At 44.5% G+C, this 14725-nt stretch overlaps 2 protein-coding genes across 3 annotated transcripts; one reads left to right on the top strand and one right to left on the bottom strand.

The window, feature by feature from the left end:
* Positions 1 to 136: 136 nt before the first annotated feature.
* On the top strand, positions 137 to 2475 carry bida (BH3 interacting domain death agonist). Of its 2 annotated transcripts, none has more exons than XM_015965462.3 (4): positions 137 to 432; positions 940 to 1226; positions 1520 to 1653; positions 1758 to 2475. In XM_015965462.3, exons 2-4 carry the CDS (start codon positions 962 to 964, stop codon positions 1953 to 1955), a joined length of 597 nt encoding a protein of 198 aa, XP_015820948.3. In that variant the 5' UTR covers positions 137 to 432; positions 940 to 961; the 3' UTR covers positions 1956 to 2475. The 2 variants fall into 2 exon arrangements, with proteins under 2 accessions (XP_015820948.3, XP_015820946.3); XM_015965460.3 differs by having other exon boundaries at positions 1514 to 1653.
* bcl2l13 (BCL2 like 13) lies at positions 2415 to 14448 on the bottom strand. Its single transcript, XM_015965456.3, has 7 exons — positions 14293 to 14448; positions 13329 to 13533; positions 7919 to 7999; positions 7658 to 7814; positions 7146 to 7218; positions 6934 to 7062; positions 2415 to 4034 (listed from the first exon to the last, which is right to left on the bottom strand). Exons 2-7 carry the CDS (start codon positions 13468 to 13470, stop codon positions 2976 to 2978), a joined length of 1641 nt encoding a protein of 546 aa, XP_015820942.3. The 5' UTR covers positions 13471 to 13533; positions 14293 to 14448; the 3' UTR covers positions 2415 to 2975.
* Between the last annotated feature and the right edge of the window lie 277 nt (positions 14449 to 14725).

Below are 14725 nucleotides of genomic sequence, written 5' to 3'. Positions count from 1 at the left end.
TATTAATGACTTGGCCACTTTTCTCCTTCCTAAAAATGCTTATTTGATTTTGACTACGCCCATGTCTTCATTTTACTTATAAGGAAGTTTTTTTAGTAACCATCGACATGTATATACGCAAAGTAACCTGTATGTAAGCGTCTGCTTTCTACTTCCTCCTCCCGCATGAATGTTGTGAATTATAGCGACATTGAAACGTAATTATACAGTTTAATCTTAATGTTTGATACTTAAACATAATTTTGCATTTAAATGGAGAAAGTTCAAATGCTCTTGAAGGCATCGGCACGCAAGATGCTAACTCTGCAAATTCCGATTGTCCTGAACGCATCACCAAAGATCACGCGCACACGTACGTGTGTTGTGGACTTTAGGAGCTTCTTGAACTCATTTGATGGAGAGAAATAATTTGTTCCATATCGGAAGACCACAGTGAGTACACGAGTTGTTTTAAATGAAGTCAAAAAGGCAGTTTTTGTTATTAACGGTTAGTTTTGCTCAACCCACTGTGATCCTTGATCAAAAGCTAACATTAGCATTAAGCTATGCTAACCTAGCGTCTCAGGGGTGCCGTGCCCAATCCTGGTCCTGGGGGGCCGGTATCCAGCAGGTTTTAGTTTTAACCCTTCTTCCACACTCCTGAATTCAATCAGCAGGTGATTAACAGGCTTCTGTAGAGCCTGATGAACTGCTGCACAGGTGATTCAACCACTGAATCAAGTGTGTTGGAACTTGGAGCAGAGAAACCACAAAACCTGCTGGATACCGGTGGGCCCCCCAGGACCAGGATTGGGCCCCCCTCAGACGTCACTCTCCAGAATCGTTTAAATGCATAAGATGAAAGAAACGTTCTTCTTAAGGCGTGTTTTAGAAGTAGACGCTGAGCTGTTGAGTTGCTAACTAGCTAACGCGACCAAACTGCGTCCTGTTCCTAAACAGCGTGTTTAATGACTGAACGTCGATGGACATCTCGGGGAGTCTAGCGAGCAGTGAAGACGCGGCTCGTGTTATTGTCGCCTTCCTCCAGGCAGACTGCATCGACCAGCTTTACAGAAATGAGCTAATTTCCCTTTGCAACGAATTAGCGGTTGAATGGGCTATAAACCGCCACGAGCACCAGGTAAACACTCCGGACCATGGAGAGCTTGAAGCCGATGGGCACTTGCCAGGAAGAATTACATTGTCTATAGATGACATTCAGCCCCAGGTCGACCCGCAGCCTCTCGGTAAGTCTCCCTGTTTTAGTTTGTATTATTTAGATGTTCTAGTGGTTTGAAGTTAACAGGTCAAGTCGGATTTGGTAGGTCAGGGTGTTTGTTTACCTCCTGGCTAGTTAAAGTCCAAAAGTCCCCGCAGTAAAATGTCTGATCGGCTGGTTCCTATTTACAAGTCAGATCGAATATGTGAGTGAGAACAGGATTTTACACGACTTTAGTATCTGATGTGTGCCAGACTTGCGTCCGCACACAGACGTGAGCATGAGGGTTTGTTGCAGTGATGCTCTGTGTTCCAGCTGCAGGCCATGCAGGAGAACTTGTAGACTTCCAAGCTGTCGCAGAAGGGCTGAGAGAGATCGCGGCCCAGTTTGAACACAATGTTGTGACCCAGGCTACTCAGAACCTGAGTAGGAAAATCTCAAGGTCTCCTTCTGAGGTGCGTCTGCTCCGAGTTAGTGTTGTGACGTCATCTGGTAAATGTCATGTATGTCATTCAGCGGAGATGCTCTGACTAATGCAGCTGTTGTTTCTGCATCACAGCACTGGAAGGATCACCTTGCAGATGAAGTGGACCAGCTGATGAAGCGAGGAGTGGTTCTGGAGCACCTCCACCAGGAGCGGGTCATCATGGCCCTCACTCTCACCCTGGTGAAGGGGATTTGTGTACAGACGCCACAGCTGCTGAGAATGCTCTTCACTACAGTGCACCAGCTGGTCTGCTGTGCTGGGTCCAGGTGACTTCAGACGGCTGAATTTGAAACAGACCCGTTCGTCCTCAGGACCAGCCAGCTGTGGAAGGAGCTGGCATTTGCAAAGCTCACATAGTCGTAACGAACCAAAGCAAACTGGGGACTCATTTAAGTTTAGTCTTGTGTGAAAATGGAGAATTGAGAGTTGAGTTTGAGACTTGGCTTGTTTTATATTCATGGAACAAACAAAACTATATTTTCATGATAAACCTGAATTTTGTTATTTGTGTAGCTTAAATGATTTAAAGCTGAAGTTTAATAGCACGTATTCAACGTAAATGAAGTCCCACTAAAGCGCTCTACTCAGATGGGGGCAAACCCGTGTGTGAAACAGGATCTAAGATTGCATCGTAGGACAAAAACAAGCATCTTTGTAAGGATGGATGTTTCTACATGAAGCAGCAACAGCAGTAAGCATTCACGCACAATAAAAATGGATTTGTATGCATGGTAGGGCAAAAATCCTTTATTGGTGTAAGTGACACAAATAAAACTTATTTGCATTTGCAGTAATGTTTAAAGTTCATGAAGAGATTATCCCAGTTTTCCTGCTGCAACTCGGAAGTTTCACAGAATATAAAATACCACATTGGATTTAAGAATTTGTCCTCAGAAGGTAAATCTGAATTAAAAACTTGTATGGGAAGGCTTTAAATGACAGTGATGCCTGCTTTAACTTTCATCTCCAAGACCAACTTTTTCCACACAGGGTTACTGACCGGTGGGACTAAACAACAAACTGAAGCCACCGAGAACTGATTTCAGTCTAAAACTAAAATCCTACAGAAGAGGTTGGGAGTCAAAGACAACAGAAAACCGATCAGACGTGTGGCGTTTGAAGCTGGAGGACTAGAGCAGCTGCAGAGGAGGGTTTGGTCAGCTTAGGGGCACTTAGTGGACTTCAGACTTTCAAAGATGCTAAATTAGATCAACTTAATTTTAAAGGTCTAACTTAAATGATTTACTTTCATCACTTGCCTTGCATTCTCCCTCTTGACATTTCATTTCTCTACCTCCTCTTTAGTGAAATGATGCCGTATAGAAGGGCAGCGAGTAGCACCAGCGCAGAGCCTCCATAAAACAGCATCTGTAACTCAGCTGCAGGTGCTGGCTTCACTGGTTCCTCCTGAGGAGGGGCCTCCTTAGGAGCTACAGGGGCATCTATGAAGATCGCTGGGGCGTTTACAGGGGCCTCCTCGGTGGGGACTTCAGCAGAAGCCACTGCTATCTCCACAGCCGGGACCTCGGACGCTGGTGTTGCAGTCTCTGTGGTATCCGGTTCTGGGTGATGAGGCACTAGGACAGGCTCCACTTCCTGCTGTAGCTCGGACGTTGGCTCTGATGTGACCTCAGTTTCTGCTGGTGCCGCTACGTTTTTCTTGGCTAGAGCAGGGATTTCTATCTCAGGAGGCACAGGTTCTGGTTCTGGTTCTACTGCAGGAACAAGTAACGGTGCTGAAAATTCACAATCAGCAGGTTCTGGGACAGGGGGAAGTAGCTCTGGTTCTGCGGAGATGAGAGAGGGCTCTTCAGACAAGCTGACGGGTGTCTCCAGGACCACGGCCGGCTCCAGTGAAACCAAGAATGCAGCGGCTGTACAGTCTGGCCCAGTCGGCACTGGAACACCTGAAGTCTGGTCTTGAAACTCCGCCCTCAGCTCAGCTAGCTCGCTCTCTGTTCCTAAAACGCTAATCATACTTTCTTCTGTGACTCCAACCTCACCGCCCTCCTCCAGCAGCTCGGCTTCCTCGCGTTCCACGTGGACGATGTCCGAGTTGGAGGAGTTGTTCTCACTGCGCTCCTCGGCCAGCGCCACGCCCTCGTTGCTGTCCAGACTCTTGACATCCTCGGGGTCCATTGCACCGACCTGTGCCCAGGACTCGTGACCAGCCAGAGACACGGGAAGGCTTTCCGTCTGCCAGGAGCTCTGCTCGCTGCTGTCGGCTGTGCAGAGCAGCGGACTGGGCCGGTCCGGATGCTGCTCCTCCGGGATGATGCAAATGTCGTTGCTGTCTTCAGCTACAGTCGAACCACACTGCTCCTCTGGCACCAAGACCAATATTCCACCCTGTGGCACAGAAACGAGCATGAATGTGATATCAGAACGTGAGCAGCGCTCCCCGTAAGACGAGCTACAGACAGTTGAACCAAACTACTGACAGAGTAGACGAATTTAGCAGATTGCACAAAAAAAGAAGTAACCTGAGTAGATAGGATTTGTGACGAGGCGTTAGCAGGTGTTGATGCTCGAGGTGACCTAGAAGAGGTCGCAGCTGTGCTGCGTGTCACATGAACCAATGGGATTCAGCAGTAAAACTGAGGAGTTAGCATAAACATCTGATAAACCTCCACAGAAGTCTCCATTAGAGCGCCTGTGAGCAGACTATGGACATTGGTCTTGCGTTTATATCGAATAACATTTAAGGTCATTTCCCTCAGCACACCAGCTGTGGCGCGGGTGGAATGGACAAGATTAAATCTAACAGCATCCCATCGTCATCCTAGGGTTAGGGTTAGGGTTGAGTTCTTCATAAGCTGATTTGCACGAGGGAGAAAATCCTCTCCCCTTCGGACGCAGCCTCGATCTGCAGAACAGGGCGGTCAGGTCTCCACCAGAAAACTTCTGTGTGTGCGTTTTGCTACAAGACCGTTAGCCGTCTGTTCACTGTAAAAATCTAGAGCTACACTACAGAAAGTTTAAAAAACAACTCATTTTTTAGACATTTTATCTTATTAGTCTAAAGAAACAAAGAAATCTCCAGAAAATCTGCATGAAGTAACTTAAATACGATTCCATTTTTGTTTTGAGTTAAAAACTCTCGTTTGCATCTGCAAACCTCCTCAGAGCGGACGCTGGTGGTGGCGTCGCTTCCTAAACACAGCAAGGAAGAGAAACCTTTCCTGTGTTTAAAAAAGAACCAAAAATGGAATTAGATGCCCAAGCCACCTCAACTGGCTCCCCTCGATGTGGAGGAGCAGCAGTTTTGCTATGAGCCCCTCCTGGATGACCGAGTCTCTCACCCTACCTAGAGCCCAGACAACCTGCAAAGAAAACTCATTTCGGCTGCTTGCGTGTGTAATCTCGTCCTTTCGGTCACTACCAAAGCTCGTGACTGTAGGAGAGGGTAGGAACGTAGACGGACCGGTAAATCGAGCCTCGCTCTCCGGCTCAGCTCTTCACCACAACAGACCGCTACAACACCCTCATCACCGCAGACGCAGCATCAGTCCTCCTCCATCTTTCCTGCTGAGACATTCTAGTGGATCAGAAATCACCTAAAATAGACATCAATCTAAAATCTTGTTAACTTTACTGATGCAAATGTGGCCTTTTTATCTGCAGCTTTAAATCTGCATCGGTACATTTAACCGAGCATCGAGTGAACAGTTAGACTAACGAACAGATGCAGAAACATGGATGCTCGGATTTGTATTTTTTATTAGATGCGTGCAGTCGTGGACTCTTGGGCCTGGTCTCCTACTGCTTACGTAAGTCAGCAGAGGGACGTCCTCTGCCTGGACTGGAGCCCTCACACCAGCTTCGTCCCTGCAGCACCAGGACTTCTCAGAGGAGAAACTCGTGTAAATATAAACTGAAAACTGCAGCCGGGGTTTGGTGATTTCTCTCTCCTTGCTCGGAGGTGAGAAGCAGCCGTCAGCACTCATCAGAGCGCAGCAGCAGTTTTCAGCCCGTCAGAAGGACGACGTCTGATGTGTCAGGAAGACCTCATCACACCTCCTACCCGCCTGAGGCCAGGCACCTTTGTTCGTGCCAAATGGACCGAACACCACATTAGGGTCACAATCTTCTGCCGAAACCAACAAAGGAATTATCAGAGCCACTCAACCGTAACGTTACGTGTGTCATGTGCCTCTGTCACGCTAGAATCTGTAAGATTAACAGAATAAACATTTAAACCACGAAACATCTGATTTGTGCCAAAATTACGATTCAAAATGCACAGTTTTAGCCTTTATAGCATGGTAATAACTTTCCTCAGACGACTGAGATGGCTGCCTCTGACTCCGTAGGAAGTGGCAGCCATGCTGCCAGTAAGCAAACACCAGTTCAGCTTCTGACAATTTGTCCCATCACGACTAATGGGGTCATCGTTTGAGTGGCTCCAAAGAAAAACCTCCTACCTTGGTGCGAAGTCGCCAAAGCTCCGGTTTACACTCGGATGCGAAAATCCCTCAGAAGTCCAAAAGGCGAGCGAGTGGTGGCGATGAGGTGGAGGTGGAGAGAGTCCATGCAGGCAGATGTCACAGTGATAAACATCTAACCGTGCTCTCACTGGCTGCTGATCTCTCACCCCTCCCCTGCTTGGCTTCCCATCCTGCCTATCGCAACTCTCATCATGCCCCCCCATCCCTCCTCATCTCCTATGACATAACTGAGCAAAAGCGTGGCTTTGTTTGAAGCCAGTGTTCTGTGTTCGATGCGTGGAACCAGGCAGAACATCGTGAGGTTAACGGCGACAAACAAAACGGTTGGCGTGTCACGTCCCGCGGCTCCTCCTCAGGATGACCTCATTACAGGAAGAGTTCCACTTCTTACAGCCTGCCGAGCTGAAGCGGTGTTCTGATCCTGACATGAAACGTTAAAAAATCACCCCGTCACAACTCTGAATACTCTCCCTGACATCTGACTGTTCACCTCCAGAAGTCTCTTACAAGCTCGGTAAACTGCATTATTCTAATTTAAAAACAAAGATTTAAATTCAGGCCGTGATCGTTGTAATCAACGGGTTTAACTCGATATAAATGATCAAATCAGTCACTGACGCCCTCATCTGGTCATTTGGAAATCTACATTCTCGCTTTTCCATCAGTGTAATAATCTGGATCCTTCTTTCATCGTCCCAGACTCTTGGTAGTGGAGTCTGAATCCACCCAGACCCAGGAGCTTCTCCTTCCATGATGGTTATTCCTCACTCATGTCAAATCGCTTGAGTTGCAAAACTCACCCATCCTCCTTGCTGGATGATGCAATCAGCTTCCTCCTCCTCCAGGAAGTGCAGCCCCACTTCCAACAGTGTTTCCAGAGATTGACCCTCCCTGTGCAGAGCCTGGAGCAACACCAGAGGCACCAGAACCTGCAGGTGGTGAGCCATGAAGCAGGTTTCTATCTGGAATAACGGTTTTAAGCACAGCAGCTTAGAAGATGCGACTGACTCACCTTGTTCCAGCCTCCTTGTGTGTGCAATGACAGATCCAGGGTCGTGCTTCTGAAACGTGGGTAGTCCAGAGGTCTAAAACACATAAACGTTAGCAGAAATCAACACTCACTCCAAACAACGCTAAGTTAGAATAGAAACTACTCATATTGGGTTTAATCATCTCCAGAGATGCACACATCCTAACTTCTTAATGCAAGTCTGGGTTGTTCCAACAGAAAGAACAAGCATCAACACGGGAGTGGAGCTGTATGTTTGTAAACTAGACCAAATCTAAACACTTGGCCCGACTTTCACACTGAATTCCATTTATTCTCTTCCGGTAGAACGTCTCATGAATTCCCAAAGCAGCCGTTAACCAGCACGGACTCGGTCGTTCCCGTGAGATTGTGAACTTTGTATTTTCTGTTGGTGCAGTGAGAAAATCTTAGCAGAGGACAAAAACTTGAGCTTTTTCAGGTATAAATGGTTATAAAATGTTTAATGTGAAACACTCCCTCAAACATGAGCTCACCCGCTGAGGAGTGCTTGGGCAGCTGTGGCCAGGTGTGTGCCAAGCTCGATGGCCACTTTGTCTCCAACTGCAGCGAGGCAGTCTTCCACCGAGCTCTCTGGGTCCACTGGGCTGAACACTGGAGACAGGAGGTGGTCAAAGCCCAAACCGGAGGCAGCTGCAGACCACACATCAGACGTGTCAGTGGCGAGAGACCAGAGGCTTCCATGCAGAAGCAAAGTTGTTGTAAAAACCTGACGTCAGTCTTCAGCGTGGACTTACAGGCAGACACTTCGTCCTTCAGCTGCCTCAGAGCTTCGTCCGTCTCCACTTTTATCCTTCGGTTTCTTTCATTCTGGATAACTAATCAGATCAAAGTTTGGCAAATGGATCAAAGAGTAACGCTCAGGATTCATGCACACTAAACCTAGTTATCTGCAGGAATGGAGGAGAAGTCTTTGCAGATGATAGATTTCATTTCCAGTTCATCTGTATTTCTTCTTAAATGAAATGATGGAGCTAAAATAAGGAGGAATATCTGACGAGGGTTCTGTCGCCGGGCGGTTTCAGAGCACCACTGGACAGGACTGGGTCTGCTGCTGGGGATGTAAGGAACCCAGCACTGCTCAAGAATCCAAACACATTCAGAGGGAAGTCGCTCAACCGGGAAGGATCACGACTGTTTGAAGGGAAATATTCAGGCTTTGTTTACTTCCACTGAGGAACTGGTGACCATTTTAACTGGTTTGAAGAACAGCGTCCTCAACAGCAGGTTAATTATTCAAGTTTTCCAAACACTGGAGTCAAACTCTGTCTGGTTTCTACCTTTTCATCTGGTGCACGCACACCCTGAGGATCAGAGCTGGGGTGGGGGGGTGGTTCCTGGTCGTTTTGCTGTCTCAGCACGCAGACAGACAACTATTTAGCTTCAGCCTTTGGTGTGTGAGTAATCCCACACTGATTGCACATGACAGGCTGTCAGAAATTGGACCGAGTCGAGCGGAAAGCAGGGACCAGCCACTCATCTGCACCTCTTAGCCCATTTCAGTCTCAGAAACAGGGAAATACACAGAAGTCTATGCGACGTCTAATGTTTTCTTAATAAAACCTCTCCATAACTGATTATATCTTTAATTACCCAATTTATAAACCACAAAAAATCTAAACAATCATTAGTGAAATGCACAACTGCATTTGAACAAGACAACTGTTCTAATTGTAATGTCTTTGCCTCGTACAAAGAAAGCACAATAGTTTACACATGCGTTACACTTTTGCAGGAGGAAATCCACGGAGGACAGAATCTGTGTTGAAATAAACTGATCTTAGTCTTTTGAATGCCGAGCACAACCAGGACAGGGTGGACAGTATTCAAGACAAAAGGATATGGCAGAGGGTTTCAATAAGAGCGTCCGGAAAGAGAAAAGTCTGGACACCACACTGGAATACCAGAGAAACTGCAGCTGAGTGGTGCTATGTTGAGATGTGTTTTAAAAGGTCCAGCTCAGCAGGAGCAAAGTGAGGCGAGCAGGTAAACAGGTGGCCACACGCCTTACACACTAAAAACACGTTCGGTTGAAGCAAAAAAAAAATCCAAGATGGCAGCACCTCCTTTGTATGTGAAATGTTTGAGTTCACCAGTTTTTAAGGACTTTTTATCCTATATGAACACGATTTTATAGCAGACAAAAGTCTCTCTGAAGCAAACTGGCTGGGCTAGAGCAAGCTTTTAGCCTTCTATCTGACTGAAATTTGAACCAATCACACTCTCATAGAGCTAACTGGTTTGGGTTTGGGTTACCACACCCATCTGGAACTCCGGGCCCGTGCCTGCCATCTCCTTCCGAAGGTGACCAGCTCAGGTCAGCTGTGTTCACCTGGAGTAAAGCCACTCAAGCCAGGGCCTGCTACATCCTTCTGAAGCTTACAGGTCTGTACCTGCTTCACTCATCTGGAACCACACAGCCTGAGCCTTCAGACATCCAACTGGAGTTATCAGGCCTAAGCCTGCTGTGTTCTCCTGGCGTGGATCAGCTTGGGTTTGCTGTTGGAGCGAGTCATCACCAGCCTTGGATTCTTACATCTCCTGGAGCAAATCGAACCGAGCCTGGGCCTGCTACATCGTCTGGGAGCTAGCCAGTCTGAGCCCAGGCTAGCTGTGTTTACCTAGAGCCAACCAGCTCTAGGATTGCACCTTGTGTCTCTTGCCAGGCTTGCCCCCCACGGAGGTCAGTACTATTCAACACTGTCAAGAGTTAAACAAGGTGGACAATGGCGCTAATAGCTACTCTTGTAAGCCTGCTGGTTTGCTGGGACTGTGGCCCAAGCAATTATCTCTGGACACACTACACTGGATCTTCTGACATTCACACAAATCTGAAAAACCATGGTAACAAAGGAACTTACTCTATGACTTTCACGACTGAAAAACAGTCACCAGTTCTACCTGAGCAGGATATAAGTCTATCGCCAGTTCTGCCCAGAGATTTACCTAAGCTACAAAGTTTTATGCTTCTGTATGATCATTTTACTTGTTCATTTAATAGAGTCACTAACGTAGTTTCTAGGCAGCAAAAGACTGAATCAAAGGAAAATGTGAAACAAAGAATGCTGATTGTTTTACTCCTACTTCTTTCTGGGAATGTACAACCAAACCCAGGCCCTGAACCACAATGCGCTAAAACTCCTTCTGATTTTAAATCATTGTCTGGTCTTAAACACATTCATTTAAATGTGTGCAGTTTACTAAATAAAATGGACGAGGTCAGAATCTGGGTAACCTCAACAGGGGCTGACATTGTTATCATATCAGAAACCTGGCTAACGAAATCTGTTACAAATGAAGACATTAATATAGATGGGTTTAATGTCTATCGCATGGACAGACCAAAAAAGGAGGTGGAGTAGCAATCTATGTTAAATCCAGATTAATGCTTCTATAATTCTATCACGATCTATTTGTAAACAAATGGAATTCTTGGCATTGAGGGTAGAAATAACAAAGTCATTTTCAAGCATAGTCGTCGGGTGCTACAGACCTCCTTCTGCCCCAAAAGAGCCACTACATACTTTAAAACAGTTGCTGTCTAAAGTTTCTTATACTGAACTACTTCTGGCAGGAGATTTCAACTGGGATTGGACAAAGGCAACTTCTGATGGGTTTAAAAGCTTCTGTGATTCTAACAATCTTATCTAATTAGTTAACCAGCCTACTAGACCGAACCTTAGATATCCAGAAAAGTCCAGTTTAATTGATTTGATTTGAACAAATGTGGCACACAAGTTTACTTCAGTTGGCGTCTTTTGTAATGATCTTAGTGATCATTGTGTTGTTGCAGTATGTAAGCATGTCAAGATACCAAAATGTAAGCCACGTATAATTCGTAAGAAGAATCTTAAACATTTTAATGAACAAGCTTTTCATCATGATTTATCAGCAGTTAAATGGAGAGTTACAGATTTATTGCTGGCTTGGACTTTTTTTAGAGAAAGTTTTATGCAAATTGTAAATCGACATGCTCCATTAAAAAGGATTAAGGGCCGTGAAAATCCTTGGTTTTCACCAGAATTGGCAAACATGATACATGAACGAAATAGAGCTTGGGACAAGGCAAGAGCAACAGAGTTGACTACTGACTGGACTGTTTTCAGGCAGCTGAGAAATAAATGTACTTCCCTGATCAAAAAGGCAAAATCTGAATATTTTCTATCGGTCACCACAGAAAACCTTAAAGATCCTCAGAGATCCTGGAAAGTGATCAAGTCTTTTGCTGTGGAAAAGATCTCTCAGGCTCTTCCTACATTTGTTCTTAGAGATTCAGTTCCAGTTTATAACAGACTCAAAATCTTAAATTGTTTTAACAAACATTTTATTTCGGTGGGTTCCCTGTTTAATTTTGTAGGAATCCCTTTGATAAAATCTGGCATAATGCCCCCAAATTTTTCTGGAGCTCCTTTTAACTTTAAACCTTTTGCAGTGCATGAAGTTCATAAAGCTTTAAAAAACATAGATCACAGAAAGCCACCTGGACCTGATTTTATAGAACCTTATTTTTTAAAGATGGCAGCGGATTATGAGGCAGAGCCACTTTCAATTCTTTTTAATCTTTCAATTAACTCCAAAGAAATTCCATCACAGCGGAAGTCGGCATATGTTTTACCATTATTAAAAGGAGGAGATCCAGCAGTTTTGACAAATTATAGGCCAAAATCAAATTTAAGCGTGCTTTCCAAGATAATGGAGTCACTTGTCAGTGTTCAGCTAAAAGAGTTTTTGTCTATTAATGACATCCTCTCGAAATGTCAATCGGGTTTTAGAAAAGGGTAGAGCACTACTACAGCTGTTATAAAGGTGGTAAATGATATTATAGTAGCACTTGATAGGAAACAGTTTTGTGCCTCACTGCTCACAGACCTGTCTAAAGCTTTTGATACCGTTGACCATGCTATCTTAATAAACAGATTACCAAGCCTTGGGTTGTCAGAACACTCAGTAGCATGGTTCTCAAATTACCTGACTAACAGGACACAGTGTGTTAAATGCGAGGATCTTTGCTCTGATTTTGGGGTTGTCCAGAGGGGGGTGCCCCAGGGCTCAGTCCTGGGGCCCCTCCTATTTATCTTGTACATCAATGACTTGGACCAAAATATTAAAGATGCTAATATCCATTTCTATGCAGATGACACGATCATCTATTGTTTTGGAACATCACTTTCTCAGGTTTTTGACTCCCTGCAAAAAGCATTTGACGTAGTCCAGCACTCATTGCATCAGCTAACGCTAACCCTTAATGCTGAGAAGACTAAGTTGATGTTTTTTACAAATAGGCAAATACCGAATAGTGTTCCTAAACTAATCACACTGGAAGGGAAAGTCATAGAGATGGTCCAAGAGTATAAGTACCTAGGTGTTTGGATAGATAACTCCTTACCTTTAAATCTCATATAGATAAACTGGTGAAAAAATTAAAACTAAAGCTGGGTTTCTACTTCCGTAATAAGTCGTGTTTTTCTTTTGAAGGAAAAAAGCAACTTGTCACAACTACCTTTTTATCTGTACTAGATTATGGTGATCTTATATATATGAATGCTTCTTTAACTGGACTCGGTTTACCATGCGTCTCTGAGATTCATCACAAGCTGCAGAGCCGTAACACATCACTGTGAATTATATTCACGAGTGAAATGGCCGTCATTAGAAGACAAAATCATTGGTATGTTTTTATTTACAAGGCAGTGTTTGGATTGTTACCTCCTTATATTTGCAATTTAATCACACGAAAAAATGTTGATTCCTATTCTTTAAGGTCGAACGATCAGTTGCTACTTCCTGTTCCTTTTGCTCGCACACAGTTAGGAAAGAGAGCCTTCGCCTGCTCTGCTCCTTCTGCTTGGAACCAGCTGCAGAAAACCTGGAAATGACTGAGCAGGTTTCACTAAATGCCTTTAAAACCAAACTGAAAGCTTCAGAGACAGCATTAGTAACTTATAACTAACTGCTTTTGATGATTGAGTGTTTTATCATTGTCATGACGTTGTAACTGTTTGTATTTTTGGCTGCCTCTTGGCCAGGACACCCTCGTAAAAGAGGTTCTTAACCTCAATGGGTCTCTATCCTGGTTAAATAAATAAAAATAAAAACATGAGCATGTAAGTTATAGTGCGAGTGTAACAACCAGACCGTTCCTCTCACCTTGTTCTGTGGCTGGTGGCTGTGATCTATTAACAGGCAGCATTCCCAGGTAGTTCAGCAGGACATGTTTGGTTTCATAGTGGAAACCTGCAGGCACAATGGTACTCAGCGAGGCACAAGTGGTGGCATCCGAGGTTGCCATAGGTCAGAGGTGTGTCAGGCTCTCAGGCACATTAAATCTCAGGGTCAAAGCTGGACGATTCACCTGTGAAAAATGACATGATGATCATTTTGTAGTCATGAGAGTTTCTGAAGCACACAGTTGCAAAGGTTAGTGTGTGAGTTTGACATCTGGTCATTTACGTTCATCAGCTGTTGCATAAATAAATAAAACAGAATGCATCACGTGATGCCCTCTGCTCAAGGAGACATGGTTTTGTTGCATGATAAAAGGCAAGTGCACCTTTTCTTATTAGCTGCGTAGAGCGATGGATGAGAACAACAAAGCTTGTGTTTCACCTACGTCATGAACCACGTGGTTCCACATTACAACGCTTCCACTTAACCTGCTTTAATGAGCGGATGATTGTGTGCACATTTAGGTGCGACTCTCATCTACTAACCAATTCTTTTTTTATTTCTCACTGCACATATAGAACAAGGTGACGTTACGTGAATAAAAAGTTAAATTAACGTCAAGTCTGCCAAATTAAAACTCCACTTCCGGCTTAAACTGTCAAAGTGAAACACAATGCTGCTTAATGGAGTGCTAATCCAATACTTTTAGTTTTATTACAAAAAGCTACAAGTTCTTTATAGTTTAGACATCATAGGAGACAGGTTGAGCGTATGTCTCATTTAAAATGAAACATGTTGTAATTACAGCCAAGCTGATGCTGGAACACCTTACAGCACACATGCCAGTTGTGGTAGCTAGCTTAACACTGCACGTTTAAATAACTGTCCTAGAAGCGCGAAACGTTATTTTAACTTCGTTTGAGCTCGTCAAGTGTCTGTTTCCTACCGTCCTTGTCCAGAGGCGATCAGAAGCTGACAAACGATCAGCTAAAACGAGTTATGCAACACTATGTCCAGCTACGGTGGCAGAAGGAAATGAGCGGACCGCCACCGCGGGTTGGCGACGGTAGCGCACAGCCCGAGCGGAATCTAGCTAGCGGAAATGCAACCCTGGTGTTCCTGTAACGCCCTTCAAATTAAGACTTCTAACTGTACGGGTTTTTTAAAAATACGTTTATAAAATGTACCTAATAAACACCATTCAATTAAATTAATTTTATAGTTGAACGCCTGTGTTCTTTTTAATTATTATTACAATAACGCAGCCTCTGCTAGAGTAGACGTTTTTGCCTTGGTAAATATTTCAGGTAATTGTTAAAAAAACATTTTCGAAGATGCTTGTTATTATTTAAACAATCAATACTGCCTTTATAGATTGT

This window comes from Nothobranchius furzeri, chromosome 4 (genome assembly GCF_043380555.1).
Source record: "Nothobranchius furzeri strain GRZ-AD chromosome 4, NfurGRZ-RIMD1, whole genome shotgun sequence".
NCBI classification, from domain to species: Eukaryota; Metazoa; Chordata; class Actinopteri; order Cyprinodontiformes; family Nothobranchiidae; genus Nothobranchius; species Nothobranchius furzeri.
Note: the sequence above shows the minus strand (reverse complement) of the source record. Positions and strands in the feature narration are given on the sequence as shown.